The sequence below is a fragment of the Tupaia chinensis genome, unplaced genomic scaffold (assembly GCF_000334495.1).
Source record: "Tupaia chinensis unplaced genomic scaffold, TupChi_1.0 Scaffold139389_1, whole genome shotgun sequence".
NCBI lineage: Eukaryota > Metazoa > Chordata > Mammalia > Scandentia > Tupaiidae > Tupaia > Tupaia belangeri.
Window position 1 is genome coordinate 404,372 of NW_006199275.1, and position 16,939 is coordinate 421,310.

General features: G+C 38.5%; 1 protein-coding gene across 1 annotated transcript in view; it reads right to left on the reverse strand.

Moving 5' to 3' along the window:
- The window catches only part of KCNH8 (potassium voltage-gated channel subfamily H member 8), a 303,346-nt gene that overhangs the window by 62,362 nt on the left and 224,045 nt on the right, over positions 1-16,939 (reverse strand). The window contains exon 9 of the mRNA XM_006161869.1: positions 9,326-9,523. Coding sequence (XP_006161931.1) covers positions 9,326-9,523 — 198 coding nt within the window. The remainder of the gene's footprint in view (positions 1-9,325; positions 9,524-16,939) is intronic.

The following is a 16,939-nucleotide window of genomic DNA, read 5'->3' on the forward strand; positions in this document are numbered from 1 at the left end:
TCAACCTATTAACTGCCCTTCTGGCTAGAACAAACTTATTTTGAATGCTATTTACATCTATCTATATCTATCTATCTATCTATCTATCTATCTATCTATCTATCTATCTATCATCTATCTATCGTCTATCCTATCTACAATCTATTTATCATCATCATCATCTATATTTATTTATCTATCTGTCATCTATATATATCCATCTTTATCTATCTCTATCATCTATCTGTATCAATCTATCATCTATTTATCCTATCTATCTACAATCTATCTATCATCATTGTCAATCTATCATCTATCTATATTTAGCTATCATCTCTCTATAACGATCTTTATATCATCTATCTGTATCTCTATCATCTATCTCTATCTCTATATCTATATCTCATCTATCTATTATATATCTCTATTATCTATCTATATCTCTATATCTATCACCTATCTATCTATTTATCCATCCTATTTATTTATATCTATTTATCTATATCTATTTATCATATCTATCTATCTATCTATCTATCTATCTATCTACCTACCTATCTATCATCTCTATCATCTATTGGGTTGTTAGAAAAGTCATGACATTTTTTTCTATGCAAAAACCTCAAAAAAAGTGCCTTGTGAAAAACAGTGGTTGTTCAATTTACATTAATTTTTCCAATGGAAGTGGGAAGTGTTATGAATTTTAAGCATGCCCCATGGGTAGAATTTGACAAAAAAGAACCAAGATTTAAGGTTTTGCTACAGCCTCTTAAATGGTTTTGTGGCTCTTTTTTAAAAAATCACTTCTTGAAAAAATATTAAGAGCTATTCTGTAAGTGCTTACTATACAGAAGTATATGTAAATATGTATTATCCCTGAACGTTCAAAATAGCATGTGTCCCAATAGATTAAAAATATCCCAAGAAAAACACAACTAGATTAACAACTTAATGTTGCAAGGTTCTTTGCAGATTTCCACAGAAAAACATGAATTCTTCTGTATGGTTTTTAGAAGCACAACAGTTCTGATGTTTAATATTTTACTTGAACAAGAAAATCTCTATTTATGATAAACACCAAAGAAAACAATGGATTCTGCTCCAAGTAAAGAAATTAAACACTAATTTCAAACTCTGTTAATATACTTACAGGCTAAGTGTTTGGAAAGCCTGCTATCTTTAACAGTATGTAATAGGCTTTTCATGGAGATTAAACTGAGCATAGAGAATAATTTTATTTCATTTATTTTAGCACTACTTTTCTTAATTATGTGTGTGATTTTAACTTTGCTTTGCTTAATTATAATGTGCAATGCACTTAAAGTTAAGAGAAGTAATACGTTCAGATCGTTTAGCATCTTAAATGTACATTATCAATAAAATGAATTACTAGATTAATTGTAGCATTAATAACAGTGGAAAGTGCTAGTCTACGGCTGAGTCACCATAATTTCAAAGTCTCATTTCAGCATAGGAAACGATCTCTAATTTAAGTAGTTAAAAAAATAAAACCGTGACTTTTATAATTGTTCATTCTCCAAGATTATTAAGGCTCTTCTGTCACTGGTTATCATTTTTACCTTAGCAAAGGGTACATGTAACTGTCAGGACAAATTATTCCATGTGCTATGAAAGTTTGACTCAAAAACTTTTATATCCAGGTCAGTTTGGAAATTATCACTCACTTTTTCTTTATTCCTGGTAAATTTGATGTATATAATTCTTGAGAGCTAGATCCACTGAGTATGTGGGAGGCTCTTTTTCTTTGTGTAGGAGTTTTGTTATGAAATGCATTCTATAAAATCTCATCTTGTATCAGGTCTTTGGAAGAACTGTAGCAAACTAAGGGGTTGAGATTGTAGAAGAAAGTAAACAGATTTCAAATGAAACAAGCACTTATATAGGACTGCCTGGTGTTCTCCTTTTTTCTCTTGCCTTTTTTGGTTTCTTCTTCCCTCCCCCTGGATTTGGGGCAACACTGCTCTCCTGGAGTATAATATCATTGCTGATTTCTGTAGGCAACTATTTGTCAGTGGCTTCAGGTTCTATGTACATTCTAATAGTAAAGGAGACCAGAGCCTAGGTTTTGAGCCTAGGTTTTCCTCCTCATTGCTCTGGAGAGAGAGAGAGAGAGAGAGAGAGAGAGAGAGAGAGAGATTTTTGCTATAGGGTGTGTGTGCTCACTGGAGAGACAGTGGCAGAGACAGAAAGTGAGAAATCATCCCCTGGTGGGATGGCCATGCCACAATCGCTTCTCCTCCATTTTCTTCTCAGGATCTTGGGTATGCATGCACATGCACCTGGTGTGAATTTTAAGCCACTGGGTTCGGGACTCAAACCGCGGTCAACTATGTGGGAGTCCAACGATGTAACCATTATGACATCTGCTGGTCTTGGAATTTTTCATTCTTTCTTATAAGTGTACTGGGTTGAGGGTGGCAGATGGTAGAGTGGACAAGAGAGGGAGAAAGCTGTCCTACATGATGAGCTTAAATAGCAATACGAAGACATCTTTAGAACAGGCTAAACTTGTAAACGTCATAGCTCACATAACTCTAATAAAATTATGTTAAGAGTAGCATGTGTCATGTGTGTGTCGGGGGGGATGCAGAGGAAGCTATGACTGCTTCATGACAGTTATGGTACATTTAAACTGGATGTGCCATCCGTGATGAGCCGTCTACACTGAAGACCTTCATCTAACATCTAGGTTGAGTTGGTCGCCTCCTCATCTGAGACAGACTCTTTAGGTCACTAACTAAAAGAAGTCTACTAAGTATGCCAGAAGACCTTAAAGATGTAAAAAAAGTGTCTCAATGTGTTTTGTTTAATGGAAAAAGGATATACATAGACATACATAAATACTTCAGAAGATAAGGTATATATTGGGTAGTCAGAAAAGTCATGACACATTTTTCTTTATTTTTCTATGCAAAAGTGCATCATGACTTTTCCAGTGACCCAATAGATGTATAAAAAGACCAAAAAGCTATTTTTTGGTGATAGGATTGTGAATTATTACTATTTTTGTGTATTTTCCAGTCTTTTTCAAATGCATATTATAGTAGGAAAAATCGAAATTAAAAAAGAAAGAACATCCTCTATTTAAGCACTTATTTCCACTACTAAACTGTGGACTCCTTGAAGGAAAGTAACATGTCTTAGTCATCTTTGTTTTCCCAGCATCTGGCACAGTTCTTGGCATTATTTAAGTGTGTCATAAATATTTATGAAACAGAAATGAACCTCTGGTAACTTGGTAATTTCTTTAAAAAGTTACATAATTGCAAGCAAGGATTTAAAAATTTATCAATTGTTCAACCCCTTAACCCCATCTCTTCACCACCATCTGATTCCATAAAGGCAACATTAAGATTTCTTTTAAAATTTTTGTGATTTCTTATTTGTGTTTAATTGTTTTACATCTCTGAGGGGTATAATATGGATTTTTTAAAATGGCAATATTTTTAAGTGATTTATTCTAGATCTTATATTGTTATCAACCACATTTTAAACAATATAATTTTCTTCTTACTTGACTTATCATTAAGACAAACTTAAAAACAATAGATACGAAAGGTAAGAAATTAGCTCAGTCTTACTCAGCTTCTTGCCCCACACTATTTTCAGCGTATCTTGTAGTTTTACAAGGTAAGGTTAATAGAGAGAATTACACAGACACCTGATGCATTTGTGTAATTCTCTTAATTGAGAGAATTTCTCAAAGTGAACATGGGTATAAAATTACCATCTGCCTCTAAGATGAATAAATAGAATATTTTCAGCATCCTGGGGGCCTCCCTTGTGCCTCCTTTACAGTAACTAACTACTACACTTTAGATTATCTTTTAGGAGGTTCCCCCCCCCCCCTTTTTATATTTAAATAAAAGTCCACCAGGCATTAATTTTAGCCTACAGCTTAGAGGAGTCAAGGTTGTTTTTCAACACATGGATATAGATCTCAAACAGCAAGGTTTATTGAAATGACTTTCATTGCTTTTATTCAATGCAGCTCACCTATACCAAAAGTAAAATGACCGTATACGTATGTGGCTGTTTCTGAACTCTCTTCTATTCCATTGGCCTATTGGTCTGTTCTTGAGCCAACACCTTATTTTTTAAATTAGTGTAATTTCCTAACACGTCTCTATTTCTGTAGTGCAAATTCTCTCTCTCTCTCTCTCTATACACACACACACACACACACACACACACACACATACATATGCCAAAAGAAACTGGTACCAGTTTTGTACCAAATATATTTATATATATGCCAAAAGAAACTGGTACTTTAATTCCATTGTCCAATAAAGTTTTTTTTTCAATTTTTATTTCTTTTATACATTCACTCACTATACATTGCTGTAGCTCATAAGGTGAAATTTACCCAACATGAATACGCTTCACACCAGTCCAGATTAAGATACTACACATGTTATCATCAGCACATAATCCTCCATTTCTGTGTCCCTTAAATGCCTTGCATCTCTATTTTCTCCTTGATTCCTTTCCTCACCCTCTCCCCCTTCTCCAGCCTCTTCCCACAATGTTTCCCGTATCGCTAACCATTTTCCTTGTTCCTATAGCCTCTAATATTTTAAATAATTGCTTAGACTAGTTGTAGCGCTTTTTATTTCCACTAATTTTCACAACTTGTCCATTTTCAAACACACACACAATATACATTTGCTGGGACATCGCGGTCCTCCTTCTTCAGCCTCCTGAGTATCTGAGACTTAAAGCACTCATCACCACACAGGGCTTTTAAGGGTGGGCAAGAAATTGACCCAGGTCTACCAGATGGTCTCAGCCTGTGAAGTTATAGCCTCCAGCTTGTGCTGCCATGTCTGGAGCTCTGCCAGAGTTTTTACTGGGAGTGTTGAGTCTTTAGCTGAATCTGGGTAAAACTGGTACCTTTAAAATATTGAATCCATCATCATCGACTATCACCATTGTATTGACATATCCTTCCTTATGTTCAATTGTTTGTAAATTTTCTCATTAAAACTTTGTAATTTTCTGTGTACAAATATTGCAGACATCTTACGAGGCTTATCCCTACATATTTGATTTTTTTTGTAATTGTATACAGATATAAAATTAATTTTTGTATATTGATCTAGGGTCTGGTATCCCTCAACCTTATTAATTCAGAAAGTCATCTGTAGTTGTTAGGACTTCTTTTGTTTTGGCTGTTCTCAGACTACAAGTAGTTTTATCTAGGTATACATTTTTAAAAGATTTTTGCTTAATTTCTTTGTTTTACAGTTTTAAATATTCTTCTCATGAATACTCTATGATTACAGATGCTGAGGTGGAAGCTCATATGGTATGTGAAATGGAAGTCTAACCCGCACAAGTCCTGTGGAAATTTGGATGAGTTCTCAGAGTATCCCCAGGTTAGTCTACTGAGCAAATGATCATTATTTCTTCTTGCCCAGTCTCCATGTACCTCTGCCCTAGAAAATGACCTGGGATTCTCACACTCCCTTTCCATTTAGTATTACCACTGCCTGCTTTTGCAGTAAATACTGCACTTCTGCCATTAGCAAGTTCGTTAGCCTTGTGGGGGATTCCTTGTAAGATATCTTAGATTTAAACTCATGAAAATATATACTGTAAAGTTTTCCAGAAAGTTTGCAGTAAAAATAAATTACTTATACATATTTATAGAACTTAAGCAGATAAATTTATAGACTATAACAAAATAGATAATGCATAAGAAGGATGCCAGGTTTTAGTGTGCTTTGGCATTTAAACTCACTAACTCTTTCCTGCTTATATCTCTATTGGGGTATTAATCTTTATCTCAGTGTTATGAGAATTAATTGAACAAAGTGCTTAATATTGTAGCTCTTGTGATTATTTCTACAATGTTATGCAAGTAATTAGTTAATTAGGAAATATTAAAATGCAAGCATCATTTCTCCTAGGCTAGGGTAATTTTCACAATAATACAAAGTTATTTCCACAAACACAGATTTGGGAAGCTTTACCTCATAAATTCAAGTCACTGAGATCCCATTTGGCATTCAAAAAGAATAGTTTGCTCAGTGCTGTTCAAGTTGTCTCAGTGTGTTAATGCTAGTTAAAAATGCTCTCTGAATTCTCATCAAGAAATTTATTCAGTAAACATTTAACAAACAAGTGAAGTGATCACCATTTTTCCCCCTTTATGATCAGTGTGTCTCTTAGGGAATAGTTTACGGCTTACCATTTCTGACTCAGAATCACTCACAATATTGTAGGTGGATCAACAGAGAATGAAATAGATTATTTAACAGAATTTTTTTAAACATGAAATTAGTGAGCTTAAACATAGAGCACTTGAAACATTTTTTCCAAAATTTCCATCAGGAGTAGGATAAACATGGGCAAATATTAATATAGACTGTGTTTATTTGCAAAATGCTTGTCATTTTGTTATGCTGAAAGAAGGGTCATGAAAGAGAAGGGAAATTATGTAAGTCAGAGTCAGGGATTTGAAACAGCCACCCCAGGGCCTGGCACACTGCAGCTCTTCGGAAAATGAAAAAACCCATTCTCCGCTCCCTAGGCTGTTACTGATCTACATCAGCCCAGAGCCTAATAAAATTGCTGCTGTCCCAGCATGCCACTTCAGCAATTCTGCCACACTGCCATTCCAAGAAACTCTCCCGATCCCTGGCCCTAGTTTCTCACTGCTTCTGAACTTTCTAACTGACTTGGCTCTCAGCAGTTAGTGCCTGTTATTGTTAAAACTTTACTCACACAGTTTTGCCCTGTCTCCTTCCCTACCTGGATCACTAGCTCCTTGAGGCAAGGTTTGATTTGCTACTTCGTTGATTTCACTGTGTGCCATAAGGCTAATTGTCTGAAGTGTCACATACTCATACCACATCTCCCACACAAGGCATCCGAAGGCGCCATGCCCATTCTTAGTTTCCAAACTGTAAGTGGTATCTGGCATTAAGGTCTTTAAGAAAACATGCTAAGGGCCGGCCCTAAAACCTAGTGGTTAGAGGAGTCAGCTCCCCCATGGCCACCTGATTCGAATATAAGTTCTCTAATCATACTGGGTGTGTGTGTGTGTCTGTGTGAACCCCAAATCCCAACAAGATGAGGAGAAGGGATTGTGGCATAATCCACAATCTCTCTGTGTCTGTGTCTTTCTGTCTCTTTCTGGCAAGTGCATACACCCTCTAGCAATTAGAAAAAAATAAATAAAAACAAAGAAAACATGCTAACACAGGCTTTTGGGAGAATCTTGTGGGGCAGAGAATACTAACAGAATTCTGGTCTAAGAAGGATGTTCACTTCATCCCCTACAGTAACTCCATGGCGGTATAATTATAATTATATTAAGGTTTCTAAGTATTTAAGAGAGTGTAAGTATTCATCTGGATTCACACCATTGCTTACTAGCTATATGGCATTGGAAAAGTTACTTTAATTCTTCAAACTTTAGATCAGTCATCTGAAAAATGTGGATAATAATATTATAAATCCTGTATTAGGAGGGTCAGAAAAGAGAAATTATACTAAATATTTCAACAGCAGGACTTTATTATTGAGTATTGGATTTCCTGGTACTGGAGGGCTGAAAGAGCAAAAATGGAAACTAGTAGTGACAAGGACACAATAAATGCACAAGGTGCTGCTGGGGAGGAAGAGCTTTTCTGAACACAGATGCCCAGAGGAAGCGTCGTGATGAGCCTCCAAGAGCCACAGTTCTAACTCTGGATGTGGTGGCGCTTCCAGCTGAGGCAGAGATCTTGAGGCCCAATGTGGCTGGTTTTGGAAACGTTTAAAGGGACTGAAAGCTAAACGCAGCTGCTGTTGCTGTGCCAGTCTGTCTCCACTGAAGGAACAGTGTGCACTCCAGAACAGGCAGCTGCTTCTTCCTGCCTGCCCGCCAGTATCCCTCTGGGGCCCTCTATTGGCAGAAATAACAAGTCAGTGGTTAAAAAGGAGGGTTACAAAGTACAAACTCCAGGATTACAAAGCAAGAAGGCAGTTTTGGAACCGACAGACAGTGTGGTGGTCAAGGTGTGTTGGGCTCTCATATGGCTGCCCATAGTTCGAGTCCTGGACCTGGCAACTTCAGAATCTTGCTGTGTGTGTGCCCAAAATCCCAGCAAGAGAATGGAAGAGTAGGGATTGCAGCATGGCCAGGCCACCTCACTTTGTCTCTCTCTGGCAAAGTGCACACTATGACAAAAAAGTTACAAAAAAAAGGAGGGGTTTGGAGGTCGGCAAAAATAGTATAATAACTTGTCTTTTAAGTTGCATGATAATAGTTTTAAGCCCATATATTTGTTTTAAGAATTACTTATGATAGTGTATTTGAACATTTAGTATAGAGAACAGAATATATAAAAATAATTAATAAATGTTAACTACCAGGCAAGGCAGATGGTGTGATGGTTAAGACTATGGGATCCCATGTGGCCGACTGTGCAGTTTGAGTCCTGGATCCAGTGGCTTGAAAAACATGCTGGGCGCAAGTGCATTTGTGCCCAAAATCTCAAGAGAAGAATGGAGGAGAAGGGATTGTGCCAAAGCCATCCTCCATGGGGGATGATTTCTTTCTTTCCCTCTCTGTCTCTTACTGGCTAGGACATGCACCCTATAGAAAAACTGGGGGGGGGGGAATCCCAAACTAACACCTTATTATTCTATTGTTATTTAAAAAAAATTTAATTTGTGAGAGTGAGAGACAGAGAAGAGCAACCTCAACAGTGTCTCACAAGGTGATCTTCTCTGTCCCCCTACCCAGTCTGCTCAGCCAGTCAGGATCATGGGCATGCTGACTGGTTGGTACGTGCAGGTCACCTTGGGAATGAAGTCAAGATCTTCCATATGGATCAGCCTTGCTTGAATAGCATTTTACTGGGCTCTCTCTCTCTCTCTCTCTTTTTTTTTTTAACTTTTTACTTTTAACCAAGTGATCTGTCAAATATGTTTAATTTATTATATTGATATTGGTAAAACTTGATAACAATGACCTGTTTGGTACTATACAATGGAATCTCAAACATATACCTGAGAATGACTCATGTAACTCTCAAACACAGGGGGTAAATAGCATGTTATGGAAACAGAGTGTCTGCCCTTTCAAAATCAGCCCTCAGGGCAGTGATTGTTTATTCATCTTTCTAGAAAATGGAATTAATTAACATCACTGACGTGCATTGCTAATCTATATGTATGTTAAAAGGCTTTTCACTGATTTTCTAATTAGTGCTTTTAGAAACTTCCAGTGCAAGCCAATTTATCTCTATTGTGTTTTAGGACAAAGCAAACAGAATGAAGACAGTTTGGTAGACATATATTTTCTTTTCTATAAAATAAATTTTCTTACCCCCAATCAGCATGGTGCAGATGGAGAAAATCTTCTCTGCGTCTGTGTTAGCAGAGACATTCCCAAACCCCACGCTGGTGAGGCTGCTCAGGGTGAAGTAGAGAGCAGCGATATAGGCACTTCGGATGGACGGGCCCCCCATGGTATTGTTTTCATTGTATGGAGATTCCAGTCTCTTTCCCAACTCATGGAGCCAACCTACAATGGAGGAAAGAACACAAATTTAACAACAGAAAGTCCCATAAATAGCACACACACATAAAATGTGTGTACATACTGTTCTGTAGAATAGACACAGCAGAGAAATAGGCATATGAGAGTGGATTTGGTCCAAGCAAGACGGGTAACCCTAACACAAGAAAATGACTGTAGTGATTAAAACAGAAATTGCTACTTTTAGTAGCAGTACTATTTATTTCAATAGTCCCTTTAAATTCATCTCAATTGGATGCTAAAGTAACAAAGAGTCGAATAAACATTGAAAAACTCTATGTGATGGGGACGAGCAGATGGCGGTAATGGTTATGTCACTGGGTCATGGGATTCCCCGTAGTTGACCATGGTTAAGTCCTGGACCCAGTGGCTTAAAATCACACTGGGAATGTATAAGTGAATGCCAAAAATCCCCAGAAGAAACTGGAAGAGAAGGGATTGTGGCATGGCCATCTACCCAGGGAGGTGATTTCTTTGCTTTCTGTCTGTCTCTGTCTCTCTGGTGAGTTGCATGCACCCTATGGCAAAATCTCTCTTTAAAAAAAAAATCCTATGTGATGATAGCTAACAACTACCACAAGACTCTAGACTTCAGATGGGTGAGATGGGCTTTATTTCTATTCAGTAAAATCCCTCCCCTTTTTATTCACTTTAACTAACAGCCAATCATCTTTCAAATCTCAGCTCATGCTGCCTTACTCTGGAAACATTCTTTGCATCTATACTCTGCATTCAGGGTTGGAGGAAGGAAGACCTGTAAGTAAGAGATACCTGCAATAGAATTGGGTGTCCCATACAACTGTCTTATGATATGAGTATATACATACATATAAACATATGTATGTATAAACATTTTTCAAATTAAATGCTTTAAATATGTATGGAGCTGTGGTCCCCAACCTTCCCAGCACTAGTGACAGGCCTATTGGGAGACTCCCTCCCAGGGTTGAGGAGTTGTGGGGAGTTGTCCCTGGGATGAGTCAAGTGCACCATATCCACAATGGACCCCATTTCCATGACTACCATATTGCAATATACAACGAGGCAATCACACAGCAATAGGATTCACCTCCCATGAAGTCCAATACCACCGCTGATCTGACAAGAAGCAGAGCTCAGGGGACACTGCAAGCGATGGGGAGTGGCTGCAAATACAGAAGGAGACTTCCTCTCCCATCTGCCATCGAGTCCCTGCTGTGCAGCCCTCCTGCCCAGGGATTACAGACCCCCCCGCCCCTGTAAAGAATATGGCCATCTACCCAGGGAGGTGATTTCTTTGCTTTCTGTCTGTCTCTGTCTCTCTGGTGAGTTGCATGCACCCTATGGCAAAATCTCTCTTTAAAAAAAAAATCCTATGTGATGATAGCTAACAACTACCACAAGACTCTAGACTTCAGATGGGTGAGATGGGCTTTATTTCTATTCAGTAAAATCCCTCCCCTTTTTATTCACTTTAACTAACAGCCAATCATCTTTCAAATCTCAGCTCATGCTGCCTTACTCTGGAAACATTCTTTGCATCTATACTCTGCATTCAGGGTTGGAGGAAGGAAGACCTGTAAGTAAGAGATACCTGCAATAGAATTGGGTGTCCCATACAACTGTCTTATGATATGAGTATATACATACATATAAACATATGTATGTATAAACATTTTTCAAATTAAATGCTTTAAATATGTATGGAGCTGTGGTCCCCAACCTTCCCAGCACTAGTGACAGGCCTATTGGGAGACTCCCTCCCAGGGTTGAGGAGTTGTGGGGAGTTGTCCCTGGGATGAGTCAAGTGCACCATATCCACAATGGACCCCATTTCCATGACTACCATATTGCAATATACAACGAGGCAATCACACAGCAATAGGATTCACCTCCCATGAAGTCCAATACCACCGCTGATCTGACAAGAAGCAGAGCTCAGGGGACACTGCAAGCGATGGGGAGTGGCTGCAAATACAGAAGGAGACTTCCTCTCCCATCTGCCATCGAGTCCCTGCTGTGCAGCCCTCCTGCCCAGGGATTACAGACCCCCCCGCCCCTGTAAAGAATACTGTATACTAATTACACTGTCATAAAGCTATAAAAGGGTGGCATTAATAAAGATGAGAAAATAGCAAGTATAATATGAATAATAATGACATTATCTAGAATGGAAATACGACACAAAAAACACTTTAGGTTCTTTATCTGGAATATTTTTTCCTTTAAATTTTATGTTTTATAATTCTTTGTGTGTGTGTGTTACAAAATACTAGGACAATGCAGCTCAACAGTAAGTTTCATAAGCTCGCTTTTGTTAGTGGGCCCTGCTACTTTTTAATAAATACTTCATTCAGTAACTGTCCAAAAAGAGATGAAATATGGGATGCATTTTTTTTGAGAGATTTTTGCTGTAGGGTGCATGCACTTGCCAGAGAGACAGAGAGAGACAGAAAGTGAGAAATCACCCCCCAGGGAGGATGGCCACGCTGCAATCCCTTCTCCTCCATTCTCCTCTTGGGATTTTGGGCATGCACACACATGAATCTCATGCCCAGCATGGATTTCAAGTTACCATGTCTGGGACTTGAGCTGTGATCAACCACATGGGAGTTCAGTGCCTAATCATGCCACCTGCTGGCCCATGAAATGCATGTTTAAGCTTTAATAATGCTACCTTTATCAATTAAATTTATAGATTGTGAAACTGCTACATAATTAAAATACGGACTTAAACAGCTGGGAATTCCTTCCCAGGTTTCGAAAGAAGCCTTTCCCAACCATAAGCTTGCAGCTAGGAGCTCTCAGGGACCTGACTCTGGAGTTCTGGAACAGGAAGTGAGAAGGCTGGGAGAAGGCTGAGGATATGCCTTTTTCATAGATTCCCAGGGGATGCTGATGCTGTCTATTGGGGAAACTACACTGAAAAATGCCTAGGATATAGCAAATGGCTCGGCGATTATGTTGCTGCACTCCCACAGATCGATCGCAGTTCAAATCCAGGACCTGGTGGCTTGAAAATGGTGCATGCGTACCCAGGATCCCAGGAAGAGAATTGGGGACAAGGGATTGCAGCATGGCCATCCCTCTGGGGGGTGATTTCTCACTTTCCTTCTCATTGTCTCTGTCTCTCTCTCTCTCCAGCAAGCATACTCACTCTAAGGCAAAAACCCCTAAAAAATAAAACAAAAAAACCAAAAAACCAGCCCAGGTTCTGCCTCCATTAGCTAAATCAGGATTTCTGGAGCCAAGTCCAGCTATTAGTCTTCAGTAAAAGTTCCCCAATAGAATCTAATGTGAAGGCAGAGATTAAAACCACTGTATTATAGAGTTTAGCAAAACGCATGACAATACTGAGATTTAATACATGTATTTAAAATAAATGTACTAATGAAAGCACAAATGGTTCTCAGGTGATGGTCTGAGGTGATAGGAGAATATCGACACACCTGTACAACTCCTGCATTTGTCAACTTGTATGGAATTTATGCACAAAGGTTTAAGTAGTTTTTAATGATAGAAAATAATAATCAAACCTAAGAGCTATATATTATAAAAGATGATGCTATTAATAAGTTACGGCCATCTGCCCTGTCTAGACAGGCTTTGTGGAAGGAATGAATTCTAGTTGCCAACATCTATTTAAATCAGAGCTCTGTTGTTTATAGACTGTGGGAGATAACCTGTTTGAGTTTCAGCTTTCTCATTTGTAAAAACAGGAATACTGTATAATAACTTGTAGGATTCTAGTGGCATTGAATGAGGTGCTACTTGAAGAAAATACCAACCACTGTTACTGACAGAAGTTAGTACATGCTTTGTTCTCTCTTTCCTTTGTTACTTAAATTGGGTGGGGGGGGGAGTGTGAAATTCAGAAAGGTAAGAGTAAATATGAAGCTAGCAATGAACTATAACAGAAAACAAGGTAGTGACTAAATTTATTTGGTAGCGATCAGGAGAGGTGGGGGCAGCAGTTGGTGCAGTGGTTACGTCACTGGACTCCCACAGAGATGACCCTGGTTGGAGTCCTGGACTTGGTGGCTTGAAAGTCATGCTAGGCGCATGTGCATGTGTGCCCAAGATCTCAGGAGGAGAGTGGCAAAGGGATTGTAGCATGGCCATTCTGCCTGGGGGTGATTTCTCACTTTCCTTCTCACAGTCTCTGTCTCTCTCCTGCTAGCACACATGCTCTATGGCAAAAATCTCTTGAAAAAAAAAAAGAAAAGAGAAAAGAAAAGGCATCAGGAATGGCATATGATACAATCTGGCATTTCCTAACTAATAGATATGAAGGGAGAAATTCCAGGAGGCAGTAGTTCTTAAAATGTGGGGGATTATACATCCACTGTGGATCTGAAGAAAGACATAAATCTTTCTCTCAGAACAATGTGCGTGTGGGGACATGCACACATAGTCTTCTGTGTACATTACTAGTCGTTCCATGGATCCCAGCAGCCCTTTTAGACACATCTGGTGCAAGGATCCAGGTGAACACATCTGCTTTAGAATTTTAAGTGAGGACGAGAAAGTGGTACCAATGATTTGGTAAACTTAGTTTCCCCCTGTACGGAAAAAGATTTATAAATAAAGATAATTTATCCAAGAGTCATTAAAAAGATAGCATGGCAACAAATTCAATGTACACTTTTTACTTTTTTGGTGTATTTTTTAAAAGAATTATTTTATTAAATTTTATTTCTTGTCATTATTTTATTTTTAATTTTTTTTTGCAGTTTACCGGAGAGAGACAGAGACAGAGAGAGAGAGAGAGAGAAGGAAAGTGAGAAAGCAAGCTGCCAGGTCTGAGACTTGAACTGTGGTCAGCCATGTGGGAGTCCAGCTGCCTTAATCATGCCACCTGCCAGCCCACTTTCTTGGTGTATTTATAAGCACCGTGGGAAGAGAGTGAAGACACAGGTCAAATCGGGGAGCAGAGATGACACTGGCATCTCCCATGGCACTCAGGATGGAGATCTCTGCAGTGCAGGGTTCTTGCAGGCCTTTGACTGAAGCACTGAGGCAAAGCTGAGTTTGGACAACAATGGAATGTTGAATGGGGGGTGGGTTGGCTGTTGTTCAGGCATCTTCCAAGTTGTGCTTTGAAAGGGTATCAGATCATCTCTGCTTGACAAAGAAATGGTTAGAGGAGATTGTCCCTTTGTTCCGTATATTGGACGGTCCTGCTAATTATAGGAATGTCTGAGCAACTGAAAAATGTCACATTGCCCAGAGAGTAAATATTGCTTGACCTAATTTTTGTTTTCATTGTTTCTGCACAGAGGGAAAAAAAAAAACCCAAAAACAAAAACAAAGCTAAAGCTGTTCTTTTTTTCTCACTGAATCAGCTACCCAGTCAGTCCATGAATATACAGTGAGAGCCATCTGTTGCTCTTTAATTCAGTTATTCATTTACTTATGGAACCCGAAGTTTTTTCACCTAAAAAAAAGAGGGGGAGGAAGAAATTTAGTGAAGACATTTGCTTCAATTCCTTAATTTGAGCAAAAGAGAAACATGTAAGTATTCTCTGTACCAAATCAGTTTTCCTATCATTTGATTTCCTTAATAAAATAGAATTATCCTCTGTGCTTGGACACATGTCTGCCCACGCAGTGGGGAGTGCCTGCACAGTGCACAGGTGTGAGACTGTGTCTCAGAAGTAGTTCTGGGAGCAGCACACAGACGGCCAGACCTGCTTCTGTTGATGTCTCTTTTCTGTCTCACCCACTGTTCTATTTTGAGAAACATCTTTTTTTTTTTTTTTTTTTTCAAGGGTTGCTACTAATCTGTGTTACAGTTGACGGAGCAGAAGCAATAACGATGATGAAAAAAGCCAGTAACGCGGAATGGCAGTAACACCCACAAATCCGGGGATTGGCTCTCTGGGCTAAATAAAACTTTTTCACAGAACAGCTCGTCCAAAACTAGAACACAAGACAACGTGTCGCTGTCCTGTACAGCAGGGCGGTGTCACCAATTTAAAATCCAATCTTTTTTTTTTTTTTTTTTTTAAGTTTTGAAGAGAAACTCATGGTTTCAGAAGAGGGATGTCCTAGAACAGTCTGTCTGCTTCTGCTCAATTTTTTCCTAAAGAACATTTTGAAGGAAAATACATACACACCCTAAAGTAGAATCTACATATGCCAAATACACTACCATATGATAAAACAAACCATCCTAGAAGAATTCTGTCATTTCTAAAATAGAAGAATAGAGTCATTCATGAAATAAATAGGCAAGCAACTTTGAAAGCCTAATAACTCTTTTTTTTTTTTTTTGGAGGGGTTTTTTGCTATAGGGCACGTGCGCTCGCCAGACAGACAGAGAGAGACAGAGAGACAGAAAGCTTGAAATCACCCCCCAGGGGGGATGGCCATGCCGCAATCCCTTCTCCTCCATTCTCCTCACGGGATCTTGGGCACACACACACACACGCCCGGCGTGAGCTTAAGCCGCCGGGTCCGGGACTCGAACCGTGGTCGACTATGTGGGAATCCAGCAACATAGCCATTACGCTAACTGCTGGTCCCAAAAGCCTAATAACTCTTAATGAGCATACTGAAGAGAGCCTATACCTGGCATGATAATTCAATCTATGTATTTCTTGTTGTATATTTACCATGGACCCAATATTTTGCTTAATTATATACTCTTAACTCTAACAGAAAATTTTTTTTATTACTTTACTCTTTAAGTTTTCTATAATAATATAGTTTTACTAATTACATGTATGAGATCACAATTTGTACAAGTCTAACCTGTTTTATACAACAGATGTAGTCTGAAAAGTTTGGCTTTTATTATTAGCATTTGGTAGATTAACAGATATTTCAGGCTTAAAGTAAGAAATAGAAGTGTGTTAATTAAGGAAAACCCATGGTGAATCTTTTTGGTTATATACAATGCTTCAGTAATGTGTAAAACTAAAAAAAACCAAAAAAACAAAAAAACAAAACAAAACAAAACAAAACAGATTTAGATGTGTGTTTAAAAATGTGTGTGAATATATTAAGACTTTTTTTTGGTAGGTAAGCAGTTTTTCTTTGTTAGAAAGAATTAGCAAATACCGAGCCATGTCTGTAATTCATGAAGGTGTTCTACTTAATTTGGAATGAATAAACCATGTTGCGACAGGATTTATTTAGCACAAGAATGGAGCCCACCTTAGGGTTCTCTCGTTAGGAGGTTGGCGTGCAGTTAATGTTTAACCAAGTGCTCCTTGTTCTCCAGACACTCTGCTAGAGGTACTTACGTTTCCCATCTCTTTCACATGCACTAACCCTGTGGGACAGGTACAATGACCATGCACACTATTATTTATTATTTCCTTAATAATCACAACAGTTTAGGTATCTCTGTTTTCAAGATAAGGAATCCAAGACTCAGAGAGATTTAATAATTTATTCCAAGTGACAGCATCAGAA